The sequence below is a fragment of the Corvus cornix genome, chromosome 19, assembly GCF_000738735.6.
Source record: "Corvus cornix cornix isolate S_Up_H32 chromosome 19, ASM73873v5, whole genome shotgun sequence".
NCBI classification, from domain to species: domain Eukaryota; kingdom Metazoa; phylum Chordata; class Aves; order Passeriformes; family Corvidae; genus Corvus; species Corvus cornix.
This window is the reverse complement of record NC_046348.1, coordinates 1,602,168-1,615,657: the sequence shown is the minus strand read 5'-3', so window position 1 is coordinate 1,615,657 and position 13,490 is coordinate 1,602,168. Positions and strand designations below refer to the sequence as shown.

General features: G+C 44.7%; 1 protein-coding gene across 1 annotated transcript in view; it reads left to right on the top strand.

Annotated features, from left to right (window-relative positions):
- The window catches only part of AUTS2 (activator of transcription and developmental regulator AUTS2), a 767,514-nt gene that overhangs the window by 520,208 nt on the left and 233,816 nt on the right, over positions 1-13,490 (top strand). Inside the window, 1 exon segment of the mRNA XM_039562718.1 lies at positions 6,481-6,510. Coding sequence (XP_039418652.1) covers positions 6,481-6,510 — 30 coding nt within the window.

Here is a 13,490-nt window from a genome sequence, read left to right as displayed (position 1 = left end):
ATTTGTGCCTCCCACCAGGTACCAAGGGTATATCCACATCCTAGAGATGTATAAGGTGGATCATCTTTATCCTGATGATATAATATATAATCCAGAGTTTTCATTTTAATACTCAAAATATAATTCTTTCTTATTAAACCATTGTTTTGTTGATGGTAGAGCTAAAAGGAACCACTAATTGTGTCATTTTATAATATAAAACCATCATAAAAGTCCTGGGAGGGAGGAATGTAAAAGAATTGCACCTGAAAGGCATTCTAAGTTCTGAATATTTTTCTTGTAAAGGGCCAAGATAACTTCAAATGTCCAAGACTGATACATTTCATCTGAAGTGGAGTAGTTTGGATAAAATGGAATTCAGATTAAAGGTCAACATTGCAATCTTTTGTCCAGACTAAGATAATTTGTGTAAAATGGGACTTTTTGGTGAATAATCCATAATTTTAGCTTTTAAGAAAGCAGACCTTAAACTTCGCAGACCATCTCTGTTTCAGAGCCATTCCTTACAGTGAGTCACAGTGGATAATGGTGAGGAATTGCTAAGCAGACTGTGATGTTAACCAATTTGTGAGATTCTATATATATAAGGTTCCTTGGCAAGGAGCTCCATGCTGAATGCTACTTGCAGGCAAAGTCACAGATAGGAAGGAAAAAGTGAAATTCTTGCTCTTAGTTTCTTTGTTACTCTGCCGGTCTCCATTTCATCAATTAGAAAATTGCCCATTTATTCCCTGTCTGTGTCTCCTTTCATCCAGGAGATGTTTTTTTCTCCTTTTTTCTTGGAAGCAAAGGTCTAATTGTATAGCTAAAAATCCCATCTTTGCCCTTTCCAGGGCTGCCAGTTTGTCATTGGTGGAGAGATGGACAAGAATATTGTAAATGTCAGTGTGAACACGCTGAGGTCTGGGTTTTCCCTCATTTTCTTCAGATTTCTTTTCAGCAGACAGATGAGTAGAATCACTTTGTTCAGTGCTGGCGTTGCAGCAGCACTGACTCCTTTGGTGGCAATGATAAATGGCTCCAAGATATGAAATAGCTGTTCCAGCAAAGTCCATTGAGCAGAATAGAGAACAATGCCCTCCTCAATGTCATTGTACATGAGATATTCAATGATTGCCACTTTTTGCACAAGAATGTGTTCAATCAGCAAAGTGCAGAGAAATCCGTGGTGTTGCTTCAGCCTGAATGAGCTGGCGAGGTGGCACAGACCTTTACTCAGCTTGATTTGGACCAGGCTCTCTCAAGTTATTAAAATGGGCTCAAATGAGAGCTGTCACCACATAGGGTGTCTGATTTTTGAAACGTGGCTTTGGGATCAGGCTCATTCCACAGGTGCTGTGGGAGATGTGCTGTGCATTTTAACTTTCTACACCTGGGATAGAGGACTGGGGAGGTGCAGCTAATCTTTAGCCTGATCTCCAGTTTGCCTTTTCTTCTAAAAAACACAGCAGCAGTTACGCCTCAGCTGGGAATTGGAAAGTTCTTTTCCACATCCCACTGCAGGTCTGTGTGCACACCCCCTGTTTCAGGGAATGCATCTGCTGCAGCCACAGCCCAGGCTGATTGCAGGGCATCCAGAGGTTAGGGCTGAGGCAGAAAGAAAGCTTTTTGTTTTGTTGGTACAGAGATCTTTGGAGTTGGTATGTCCTCTTCCTCACCTGGGCTTGATTTTAGGGATGATTGTCTGAATTTTGACTGCATCACACATACAAAAATGCAGGTTTTCGGGTCCCTGACTGTGATTAGCATTTCTGGAGCAGGAAGTTACAGAAATACTACAAAAGGAAGCTTGAGCACTTGGCATGTGTGTGTGTCAGGTGATGTGATGGGTGGTGGCTGTGCACTTTGGTTATTTAAAGGGTTGGAACAGTTTCAGTGATAACTATGGCCACTTCGTGCAAATCACAGTCAGTGTGGTCTCATTATTACCCCGATTTTCTAGAAATTAGGAGCACCCTTAACGTTTCCGTATGTCGTGTAAGATTTTCATCTGTGAAGATCATTTTGAGTGAGCTTTACTTGCTTGGAATTTGGTTGGCAGCACTGTAGGTCCTTTGGGAAAACTGTTGAGTCCCTTCTAGCCAGTACAAGACTTTTAAAAGCACAAAATAGCCATTCTGCAGAATCCTCGCTCTGAGGAGCCTGTCATGCTGTGATTTGAGAAGCTCTCACAGCATTTGGGATCATGTGCACCTGAAGACTTGGCCGTCCAGGGGGCTGTGGGTGCTCAGCAGTTCTGCCCATCTGGGCTTCACTTCTGTGCCTGGCACGAGCCTGGGGGTTGTGTAGGGCAAATTTGGCAATTTGGCCTGGGCTCATCTCAAGCCTGGCCTGGGGTGGCTGTAATCAGTCACAGCTTGTGTTCAGAGTGGAGACAGTAAGTGCCTTGAGCCTGAGAATCAGAGCAAGAAGCCTCTGTTTGTTCAGGTGTAAAATGTGTCTGCAGCCTCCTTGTCCTGATTTGTCACATTACCACTCTCAGCTTCCAGTGAAGCTAGTGGCAGTTATCCAAAAATCAGGTCATGCTATCTCTGAATGATATTTTGGATTCCCAGTTATTTGCAGAATATTCCAAGGCAGCCTGTGCACAGAGCCATGGTTTCCTGACAAAAGACATGGGAGAGCACCGAAAAATGAGCTTTTTGTAATAGACACGGAATACTGAAACTCAGCCCAAAGCAGAAGGCCAGTACAAAGTATTTCCATCGCTTCAATTCCAAAACAGTCTGGCGCTCTGAGAACCACAAAGCACTTAAATCATTTTACTTCTTCCTGTGGCCCTGGGAGGTAGGGAAGTGCTGGAGGAATTGAGGAATTGAGCGAGCAGTGCAGACTCGAGCCTTCAAATTGACCAGTAATTCTGAATAATCAACTTCACGGTTGTCAGCTTTGGTTTCCAAAATGTGCTCTCCAGCCGTGGGCAGCAGTAAGGCTGCAGGAGATGGAAACACCTTGTGCTTTAGCACCTCTGGGGAGAACTTGCATCCAGAAATGTAAATGAGCACATCAGAGCACGGGTGGCTGTGTGTGAGCGCGGTGCCCGCAGTGCCTGGGCTGACTCTCAGGCGTGGGGACAACATGCAGTTGCTCCAGTTCTGTTTCCAGCCTGAGTAGCAAACATCTTTCTTCTCCCTTTTTGGCATTACCCCTGCACATAAAGTGTCTGATGGGTGGGTGTGCACAACATGCCAGCGCAGAGTGTGTCCTGCACACACACACACACACACACACACGGAGAGGTGCTGCACAGAAATACAACCCCAGAGCAGTGCTTTGAGTTCTTTCCTCCTCCCCCTCCTTTTTTCCTTCCATCCTGCTGGTCCACAGAATGCTGCCATTGGCCCAGGACAGTACTGCTGGACAGTGGGTCCTCCCCTGGTGCCCAGCCCCTCTGTGTGAGGGCAGGAGCTGCCTCAGAGCCAGGCTGGCCAAACATCAGGAGCTGTTTGCTGAGTGCATTTATTGCCGTTGCATAATTTATGAACTGGAGGGGTTTGACCATCATCTGTCTCTGCCAGAGGCTGGCACGGAGGGCTCTGGAGGCTGGAGCTGTAAATTGGATGGTGCACTCCTGCTGAGCTCCCAGCAAAGTCCTCAGGTCAGTGTGGGAATTCAATGGCAGGAATGGCAGTGTTTTCTCCCAGTGCCATGTGGGCCCCGTGCAGCAGAGGCTGCTTTGGCAGCCACCCCGACTGGCCAAGGCACAGAGCTGTCACTCACTGGGCACGGTGTGAAGGGAGCAGGAGCATTTTTAATCGCCTTGGCACCCGTGCTGCTTCCATAATGGACACCAGTAGGTCTCAGTCCTTCGCCATATGCTTAACTCTGGAGACAAGGTGCTTCTGGGTACAGCAGTAATTATTTGATGTGGAATTAAGCGGACCTTGAAATTAGAACTGGACTGTTGGAGAGCGGGGCTTTGGAGGTTTAACACTTTGGTGGAAATGCTTCCCTCCGACACCGCTCTGCAGATTCACTCGGCTGCGGGGAACTGTTCTGTTGGCAAATTCAGATGTCAGTGCTGGCAAATTCTCTTCTCCCCAGGTACCTCTATGCTGCAGGGAAGACAAAAACCCTGAGCTTTTCCAAGCTTATGAGTTGGGAAAAACAACAGAGGAGAGATTCCTTAAGCCAGACTAAAACTGGGGGAAAGGAGAGGCTGCAGAGCGCTGTGAGCATGGCTGGGTCACAGGACACCTGCTCATGTGCCCAGACCAGGAGAGGGTGACACCTTGAAACCCCCTGAGCCCTGCTGCTCAGAGGGAATTGCTCCTTCCTGCTTTGACATCCACCTTTTGCCACCCTTATTTTCCTTTTGGGTTCAGATACTACAGTCAAGACTTGGAGTTTGCCTGGAGGGTGGGCAGAGACACAAACAAAAGGAGCAATTGCTCCTGAGCTCCCTGGTTTGAAACACATAGGAGGTGTGATAATGGATCCTGGGGAGCTCATGGTGAGCAAACTCCTGGCTCTGACCATCCAGGGGGAGAAGATGACCAAGCCTAAAAGCTGAATTTTTTCCAACACCTGTGAAGCAGAGATAGTAAAAGGAAAATCTCTGTCACATTTTTGATTGTGACTTGCTTTGTGATTCTTGGGGATGTGCTGTGCAGGGCCAGGAGTTGGACTGGATGATCCTCATGGGTCCCTTCCAGCTCAGGAGATTCTCTGATTCTATGCCATGATTTTCATGGATGAAAATCCATGGGCAAGTCTGCTTTTTGTAAGTGCAGGGCCTTGCTCATCTTCATACCAAAATCTCATACAGGCAGTCCTGCTGAAGTCAAAATGCATTATATTTATGGGGGAAGGTAGGAGTACTTTCTATCAATGCCATGCTGTTCTAGAAATGTTTTCCTTTTGTCAGTTGACTCTTCATTAATTTGAACATTGTGTGAGGTTTTCAGAATTCTAGCTAAAATTGTCCCCTGTCTTCATGTTCTTTCTCGTTTGTTTGCTACCAGAGTAAATACTCTGGTGCAACTGGTGCTATATAAATCACTTCAGTTATTAAATAAATTTCACTTCCTTTTCTATTTGAATCAGCTGCAAGGAGATTGTAATTTTATCTAATCTTTGCTTCCTTTAAAATTAGTTGAAAAATACCTAGAAATAGTTCTTAGCTCTAATTTGTTAGTACATAGCTCAGGGTGTAGGGAAGGCACCTTTTCACCCCCTGTACTGATGAAACAAGGAAAAAGCTAGTGAAACAGAAAAGTTATAATTAAACAACAGACAGAAGATGAGTTGATTTGTGCAAATCAAGTGCGTGTATTTGTGGGTGTATTTGGCTCTGTCTATTCACATCCCACTGTATAGTTAACCTTTGGAATTCACAAAATATAACTGATTTCAAAGCAATTTGGTTGTCGTACAAAAATACTCAAAGCTGCATTTAACATGATGTAAATACATCAAGAGCTGTAAGAACCTGACAGTCAGCTGGTCCTCGGGGAGGAAAGCCTGGGTCTCCTGTTTGGTGGTTTTCCTTGGGAATGTTTGCCCTTAGATCTGCAGAAGTGTGAGTTCAGTCTTTAGTGATACAGACAATTCATCCTCCAGAACCTACAGCTGTAGAGAGAAGCAAAACAAACCCACAGAAGGAGGTGTAGTTACCCAGAATTTGGTGGGAGGGATCAAACCTGTGAGTTCCAAGGTTCTTAGAGTCCTGTTTCCAACACAGCTTTTGTACTTCTAGCAAATGCAAACGTGGTTTGGGTTCTGATGCTTATCTCTAAGGAACATTGAGAGATCTAGTCCTGCTCTATTTCTACTGTAGTAAAACTTACTAAAAAATGGAGCAATGGCACCAGATAAATATCAGGACTCTCTAGAGTTACCGTTCAGCACTTTGTAAAACTGTGTTTCCTGTGATACCTGGGCTACTCCCAGAGAACCTCAGGGAATCAGTGAATGGGGCATGTTCTTGCTCCCTCTGTGATCTCTGAATTCTTTAGTTCAGCAGCCATAAGCAAAGCCATGGGGTGACTTTTCCATGTGTTCCTGGAAAACAGCAGCCTTGCAAATGCTGCCCTTTGGGCTGGGCAGAGCTGAGCTGTCTCCGTGGAGCCCGTGGAGCTGATGGACTGGCAGTGAGCATGAGGAGTACTGTCCATCCAAAGAAAACAAACCAACCCTTGAAGACTCTTTTTCTTCTTCCCTCATCCAGTTCTGGAGTCTGAACGTGCTCCTGCACCATCAGCTCCTGTGCCCCTGAGCTGAACTGACAGAGGGCTTGGCAAATGGCTTTTGGTGTGTGCTGGGTGGTTGTTTCGTAATTCAAACACACAAATGTACCCTCCTCATCAGCAGTGAGGGGAAATTTCCTCCCACACAGTAACTGGACTTGTTCCTGAAGTTTCCAGATGTGACGCCCAGCAGTTATGTGTGTATCACCCATCTTGTTCACAAAAATATTTACCTTTTTTTTTGCTGTAACAAGTTTCTCTTACCTGTGCTTTTTCTCTTTTTGTGTTTCAGTGTGACAGCGACAGTGATCAAGAAGAAAAGGTAAGAAAGAAAATCAGTATGGGAGCAAAACTAATTTACTGTATTCCCTTATTCCTCCTAATCTATTACTTACTCAAAGTTTCTTCTTGGACTAACCTAAAGCATCTCTATACAAAGAAAATTTCTGTCTCTAGTTTGATTTTGGAATAGACCTCCAAGGAAAGAGAATTCTAATGAATATTTTGGAGGCTGCACAGTTCATCTTTAAGCATATTGATGCTCTGTGAGTGTGAGTTGTTTATGAACACCAGTCTCACTACCAACCCTTTCCATGGCTACACTTCCCCTTGGAAGTTGTAACAGCAACTGAGTCTGTTTGTAGCCCTCACATTTGCACTTCTTAACAGTTATTTAACCACTGTTGGTGCCTGTTTGCTTCTCTGCAGGCAAGGGCCTGCAAATTCCATAGAAGTGTTATGGTTGATGTATCTATTTTTTAGAAACAACATTTGGGAACTGTACATTAAGTCAAGTGACACAACTTGCTGATAACTGTCTCCATAATTTTGGGTTTCTAAGTGGGAAAGGGGAAAAATGTAATGCTGAAAGGTCAGGCATCAGCCTCTAATGCTGTTTATTGTTTAGACTAATAGGAATGAAGAACTGGTATCCACACTGATGAATATTTTTATCCATTATTTTATGTTGTGAACAGACTAACCTTCTTTCTTTGGCAAAACTAAAATAATCATCACAGAAAAACGGGTCTAATTTCTTCATTTCCAGGTTGGATTTTGTGATTTTTATTTGTATGTTGAGCCTTAAGGGATGTTTTGATAATGTAATCACTTTTGCCTCCTCTTTCCCTGGATAAATTGGGGGATGGAAGTCAGGGAAGGGGAAAATAATGTCAGAAAACATTGTTCCTGTAATAATGTTGAAGTGGTTAGAGTTTCATGAGTGGTTGTGTTAAGCAGCTCCAAGGCAAGCCAAGAAGAGGAGAGATGACCATGCTGGTGTGCAGCTTATCCAACAGCCAAGTACAAATATGCTGTAAAATCCAGAGGGAAACAATGAGTACAAAAATCACCTTCCATGAATTTAATCAGTTTTCTACAGGGTTTGTGTAACAGGAAGCCAAAAAAATTCTCAAACCATTCTGTCTATACTTCCAAAGCTTTGCCCTTCAGCTCTTTTCCCAAGTAGAGGATTTTTTCCTCATGTTTCTTAATAATTTGCTAACTATGTTAAAGAACTGCTGTTTGTTTTGAAATGCAATGATTTTCCTTGCATAAGGGAACTAATCACTGGAGTTAATCAGTGTGACAACAGAAAGGGGAGGTTTTGTTGGGTTTTTGCACAGAATATTAACCTGCACTTTTCAATATGAATTTTTAATGCATTACCATTACATTCCATCCTGTGAAGTGATTATTCATTTTCAGGATGTTCCTTATGCAGAGGAAGATGATAAACTGAATTTCAGCTCCTATGTTTATGGCACCCAGAACTAAAAGTGTAATTTCCTGTCACTGCAGCATTTATGGAGCTGAACCTCTGCCTGTTTCCCTGTGTTTTCTCTTGCAGCACTCCTGTACAGAAAGCCAGAGGCAGCTTTTGGGGATGGAGGGGGGATGCTGCTTCAGGATGGTTTCCACAACACAATACAAGAGAGACTCGAGACTGTACCTCACACAGAATATCCCACTACTTATGTGGGCAGGATTTAAAATCCAGATGTGTATTTCATCTCCGTGATCTATATTTTGTCTTCCCCCTAATGGAATGAGATTATGTGCAGACCCAAATATCCCAAAAAATTTAGTGCTTTTCAAATGTCAGAACCAGACCCAGCTTTGAGCTCTACAGCTCAGGCCCAGTTCTAAGAGATGACTGCTCACCCTGGCATATTTATTCAGGCTGTGCTGGCAGCCCAGGCAAAGATCTAAAGGCCTTATTCTGCTGTTAATTTGAATTCAGCATATGTAGCCTGTTATAAAATGCGAGACATCATCATTTGAGCAGGTCAAGCATATTCAGATGAAGACAAATGGTGCTTATTTGATTTTCTTAAAATCAGGAAATGAAAAAAGTGCTCTCTGGAGAAATCATGTTCTGCCTGACTTAGATGATAGACCAAGGCATGTACCCCAGATAAGAACAGGCGCTCGTCGCTGGGTTTTATCTCTGAAGGACGGTGGGGACTGTCAGCTCGCTGACATGTGCATTATCCATGTCATTTTAAACAAAGTGACCTGTAGAAAAGTGCACTCTGCCGTGACGTGATAATGGGCTGTTGGATGACAGGTAAAGTACACACTATAAAGGAGGCTGTGCGTTATTCCTTTGTTTAACTGACAAGTAGAAACTTCTTTTCTTCAGACAGGCAGGATCTTTTAGATCTCTTTCAATAGGACCCAGAAGATTTTTGAATTCCTGCTTTAAATAAAATAACATTTTTAGGACAAAAATTTCCTGCAAGCACACTGCACTGGGAGAAGCGAGGAGCCAGATCCTGTGCAAGGGATCATTTCATCAGCAGTGCCCAACATCCTCAGTTTTCATTAATAACCAGGGGAGCTGAGGGTGCTCAGCAGGATTAGAAGTTTGAAGATCCTTTACCCAAATGTCTTATATCATGATGATATTGGCCTCCAGCTGTGGAGCTGTTCTAGCAGTGAATTGACAAATTGCTCTGGGTTGGACCTCGCTCAGTGTGTTCTGAGGATTGTGGAGTTGTGCCCCTCCCACCAGAAACAGCTTGGACTGAAATGTTTCTGGGAAGAGGAGATCTGCTTTTCTTTAGGACTATCTCTTGCAGATGTTGATGCCCTGTAGTGTACAGAATGTAGGGTTAATTGCTGCAGAGCAGTTCTGTGCTTGCTCTTCAGAAAATGCAAAAGAGGCAATTTTGCTTCATTTAGGATTTTTGAGGGCAAACCCACACTGATCCTCCAGAGGAGATCCATGAGAGGTAGAAGGAATGCATATAAGTACATATTTCTGCTAGAATAAATAAAACCTGGAATCCAGAAAGATAGACCAGAGCTTTTGAATAAAATATGGCAAATCAGCATCAGGAATGGTGTGTGACAGGTCGAGGGGCTGGAGGATGAGCTGGTTCAAGCTTGACTGGATGGGCCACCGTGAGCAGCAGAAGGAATGAAGGAGCAGGACCTGGGAGCCTGAGGAGCAGCTGGATGGCGAGGGGTGGCAGAGTGGGAAAGGCAGTGTCTCAGCCTGGTCACATTCCTTTTTCCTGACTTGGATCTGTGCCTATCTGGCTTCGTAAATCACAGCTGATATCTGATCTCTGTTAGGTGATGGCTGTGCCTCCAATCCGTCTTCCCCAGCCTTTAATTGGGAGCCGACAGACAGAGTCACTTTCTGTCTGTGTCTGCCCTCAAATGAGACATTTCTCCAGAGGTTTCTCGGGAAGAAGAAACAAGGATATTTAATTGAAACAATGATGCAGCCCCTACTTAGCGGTGCTGTAGCTTAGGCTGTGTCAGCATCTCAATTTTAAATGACATATTTTGGGTGGATAATTTGTCTATTTATACAGATTCATGCTCCTTCACTTCAGTTTGACACACAGGACTGGACTGGAGCACTCAAAGTAGACATTTCACCCTCCTGTTGCTGAAAAGCCTGAAGAAGTAGCGGGCATGTCTGTGGAGGGAGAGTATATTTGGACGACTTGCATCAGAGTGAGAAGCACTAATTCTTAGAGAGGTGTCATTCTCCATCCTGGGATCCTTTCAGCAAATGCCACTGGGATTTCTTACTGAATCAGAAAAAAGTATGGATCCCAGGGGAACTCCGATTTTCTCCATTAAAAAGTCTGTCAGTCTTACTCTTTGAGCAGGTCTCCAGAGCTGATAATCTAAAATTAGGGCAAGCTATTGCAGAGCTGACAAATTGAAGTGCAACTGTATTATCTTTTGATATCTCGATACAATCTTTAAAATTATACCCATGGTAATTAATACAACATTAAAAACATAAGTGCAAACACGAAGTTTGTCTTCTGGAAATCAAAGGAAATCTTGTTTGGAAAAGATGTACAAAGAGCTCTGATAAGGAAGTCAGGTGCTAAAGATGAGGTAAGAAGTGAGGTCCTGTTTTATTCTCCATTTCTACCATTTCCTCTCCCCACTCTGTTTAATTTTATAATTAAAGGCTTGATCTGAGGCACTTCAGTGATTTTTCACTTCTTAGGAAAATACTTCATTGATCAAGGGAGCTGCTTTGCACAAACAGAGCTGCTTCTGGCTGGAGTTGTATCCAACTTTGGTAGGATGAGCAGCCTAAAAAAACATCGCTGTTGATGCCTTAGTTCTGTGTTTATCTCAGGAGTACCCAGTCAGTTATGAGGCTCTTGAATCCCACTGGAACATGGTCTCCCAGGGCCCAGCAGTGTCTGGCTGGTCCTGGCTGCAGCCCAAGTGTCCCTGCTGAAATGGGCTCAACTTTGGGTGCCCCTGGTGTGGGATGAGGAGGGAGGACAGAGCTCGGTCAAGCCAGTGGCTAAATTTGCCAGGTGTTGGCATCTGCTCAGAGGGGGAGAGTAACAAAGGGAGGGGACTGGGATTAGAATGAGTGGGTGTTGTGCTTGCCAAGGAGCCCGTGCTGGTGGGAGTGTGTTGCTTCATTATTTTTCTCTTTGAAAGAAAATTCTCTTCCTTGAAGAAAAAGGTACTGTGCCATTAAAAGCACCAAGAGAGCTGAAGAATGATCTTTCTTGAATCAGATTATTTTTAATGATAATGCTGATGCATCTGATTGCTTATAAAGCAGGTACAAACCAAAGATTATGGCATAGGAAATACCATAAATTACTCTGCTATACCCAGGTAAAAGGCTATTTGTGGGTATGTATACACACAGAAGAGCATTCACACCTGCACCCTCTGTATGTTTCTGCAGTGCTTTCGGCCAATTATTTTGTGTGGGGGCTTTGGAGAGGCATTTTGGAGTAGCATTTTGGCAGATGTGTCTCTCCCAGTTGACTGCACAGGCTGCATTTTAGTGTTTGGTGGTTAAACACATACAAGTGTTTATGTGTTTGTGTGTTTGTTTGTAGTTCTTTCCAACTTTGCAAACTCGACTGATTTAGGTAGTAACAAACGCTCTGATAAACCCAAGAGGAACTTGGGAAGGGCCTGCTAAAACCATGTCAGTCCCTAGCTCTGGATAAAGGCAGCGTTTGTTGTTCATGAACTTGAGGAGCCATTTCCTCCTGCCCTGCAGACCTGAATGCACAGAGCACCCTGCTCAGCTGGGGCAGAGCTGCTCCATGTCCTCTCCACTCCAAGGCATGTGCAGGACACAGCAAATTATCCTTTCCAGGATAACAGGAAGAACCAGAGCAACCCCTTTCCAGGGGAACAGGAAGAACCCAGAGCAACCCCAGCACAAACTGTGCTGGAAAACAGAAGGCCAAAATAAGCAGCTGCTTTGCACAGGGTTGTGTTCTGTGTGTTCTGCAAAAGCTTTGTCATAAATGGATTAAATGGTGGTGAAATTGCTTTATGACATCTTTTATCCAAAGGATTACATTTATAATTGGGTGCAATCCACTCTCATGTGAGCAGTTGCATCAGTTTGGGATTTTTTTTAGTAGGGTGCTTGGAAACAAAACTGTATTTGGGGTATTTTTTCCTCACCCCTGGGAGAAATGAGGGAAGGAAGAGTTTTGGTAGCACTTCAAGGGAAAAATATCCCCCTGGATGGTGCCAGGGCTGTGGCAGAGAGACAGCTGGGAGCCAGCTACATTTATACCCAGCCACCACCACGGCCATAGAGTGCTACAGTAATATCTCTACTCTTCTCACAGTTTAAAACTCTACCAGGGTTTCCATTTGGTGTTTATGCACTGCTGGAATATAAATAATAAATTACAGTTTACCTAGTCTGAGAAATTTTTGTCATTAAGGGAACTCTGAGAATTTATTGAGCTGTTGAAAGAAGGGCCTGTCGTCAGAGCTGGGTTTTTTTTCATTGCATTCTTCACACTTCTCAAGCATAGGTGCAGGTATAGGAAGACTGGGGGGGATTTTTAGAGGAAAACTTCAAAATGTAAAGTGTGTCATCTCCAGTCTAGTAAGAAGAAGAAAGAAATTGGTGTGTGGCCTTAGCTTGTGTGAGACATTCCCTGTCTCTCCCGGCCAGGGAACAGCAAGAAACCACTGGACAAGAGTTCCTGTGGGGTTTGAAGGCACTGAAGGTTCCTGAACAGGGACTGGCTGCAATTTGGGCCTTTATGTGGGAGCTCCGGGGGTTGGTGGGGGGATCCTGCCCTCCCCAGGTCCCATCTCTCTGGGTTCTGTGGGGCTGGCACAGAAAGGCTGAGAAGCTGTCAGGCCATTCAGCCCCTCTGTGCTCCAGGAAGGGCAAAGCATTGGTCAAGAGGGCGCTGGATACTCAGAAAAACTCCTTGGATGGTGGGTACCAACCACCACGTTTGGCAAACGAGGGGAAACAGTGGCTGAGAACCCAATTTTAATCAATTACTTCAGGTCATGGGATACTGCTGTCTTACTGTTTGGCATGTATTTATTTTGGCTAAGGGTAGGATTAGAGAAACCATTCCTCAGTATTATTCCAAAAACTGTTTCTGCGAAGCCGGGATGTTTCCCACAAGGGCAATTTATGCTGCGTATTTGTACAGGTGTTGTCTTTTTCACTCTGCAAAACGCAGCACCTTAAACTTGCCCCAAGGGTGAAAGATCACCCAGCCTTCCTGCGCTAGCGAGGCTCCGGCAATCAGGAAGCATTTCTTACTGTTTAAGGCCCATTAGGAGGGAAGATAAGGCTCCTTTTTATTCATTTGATGTGCCGCACAGAGGGTCCCCGCCGTGCGAGCGGCAGTAGAGCGGGAGCCGAGCGCGTTTGCTGTAAAGGATGAGGCGTTTGGCAGCGAGGGCGGCGAGCGGGGAGCGAGCGGGGAACGAGCGGGGAGCGAGCGGGGAGCGAGCGGGGAGCGAGCGGGGAACGAGCGGGGAGCGAGCGGGGGAGCGAGCGGGGAGCGAGCGGGG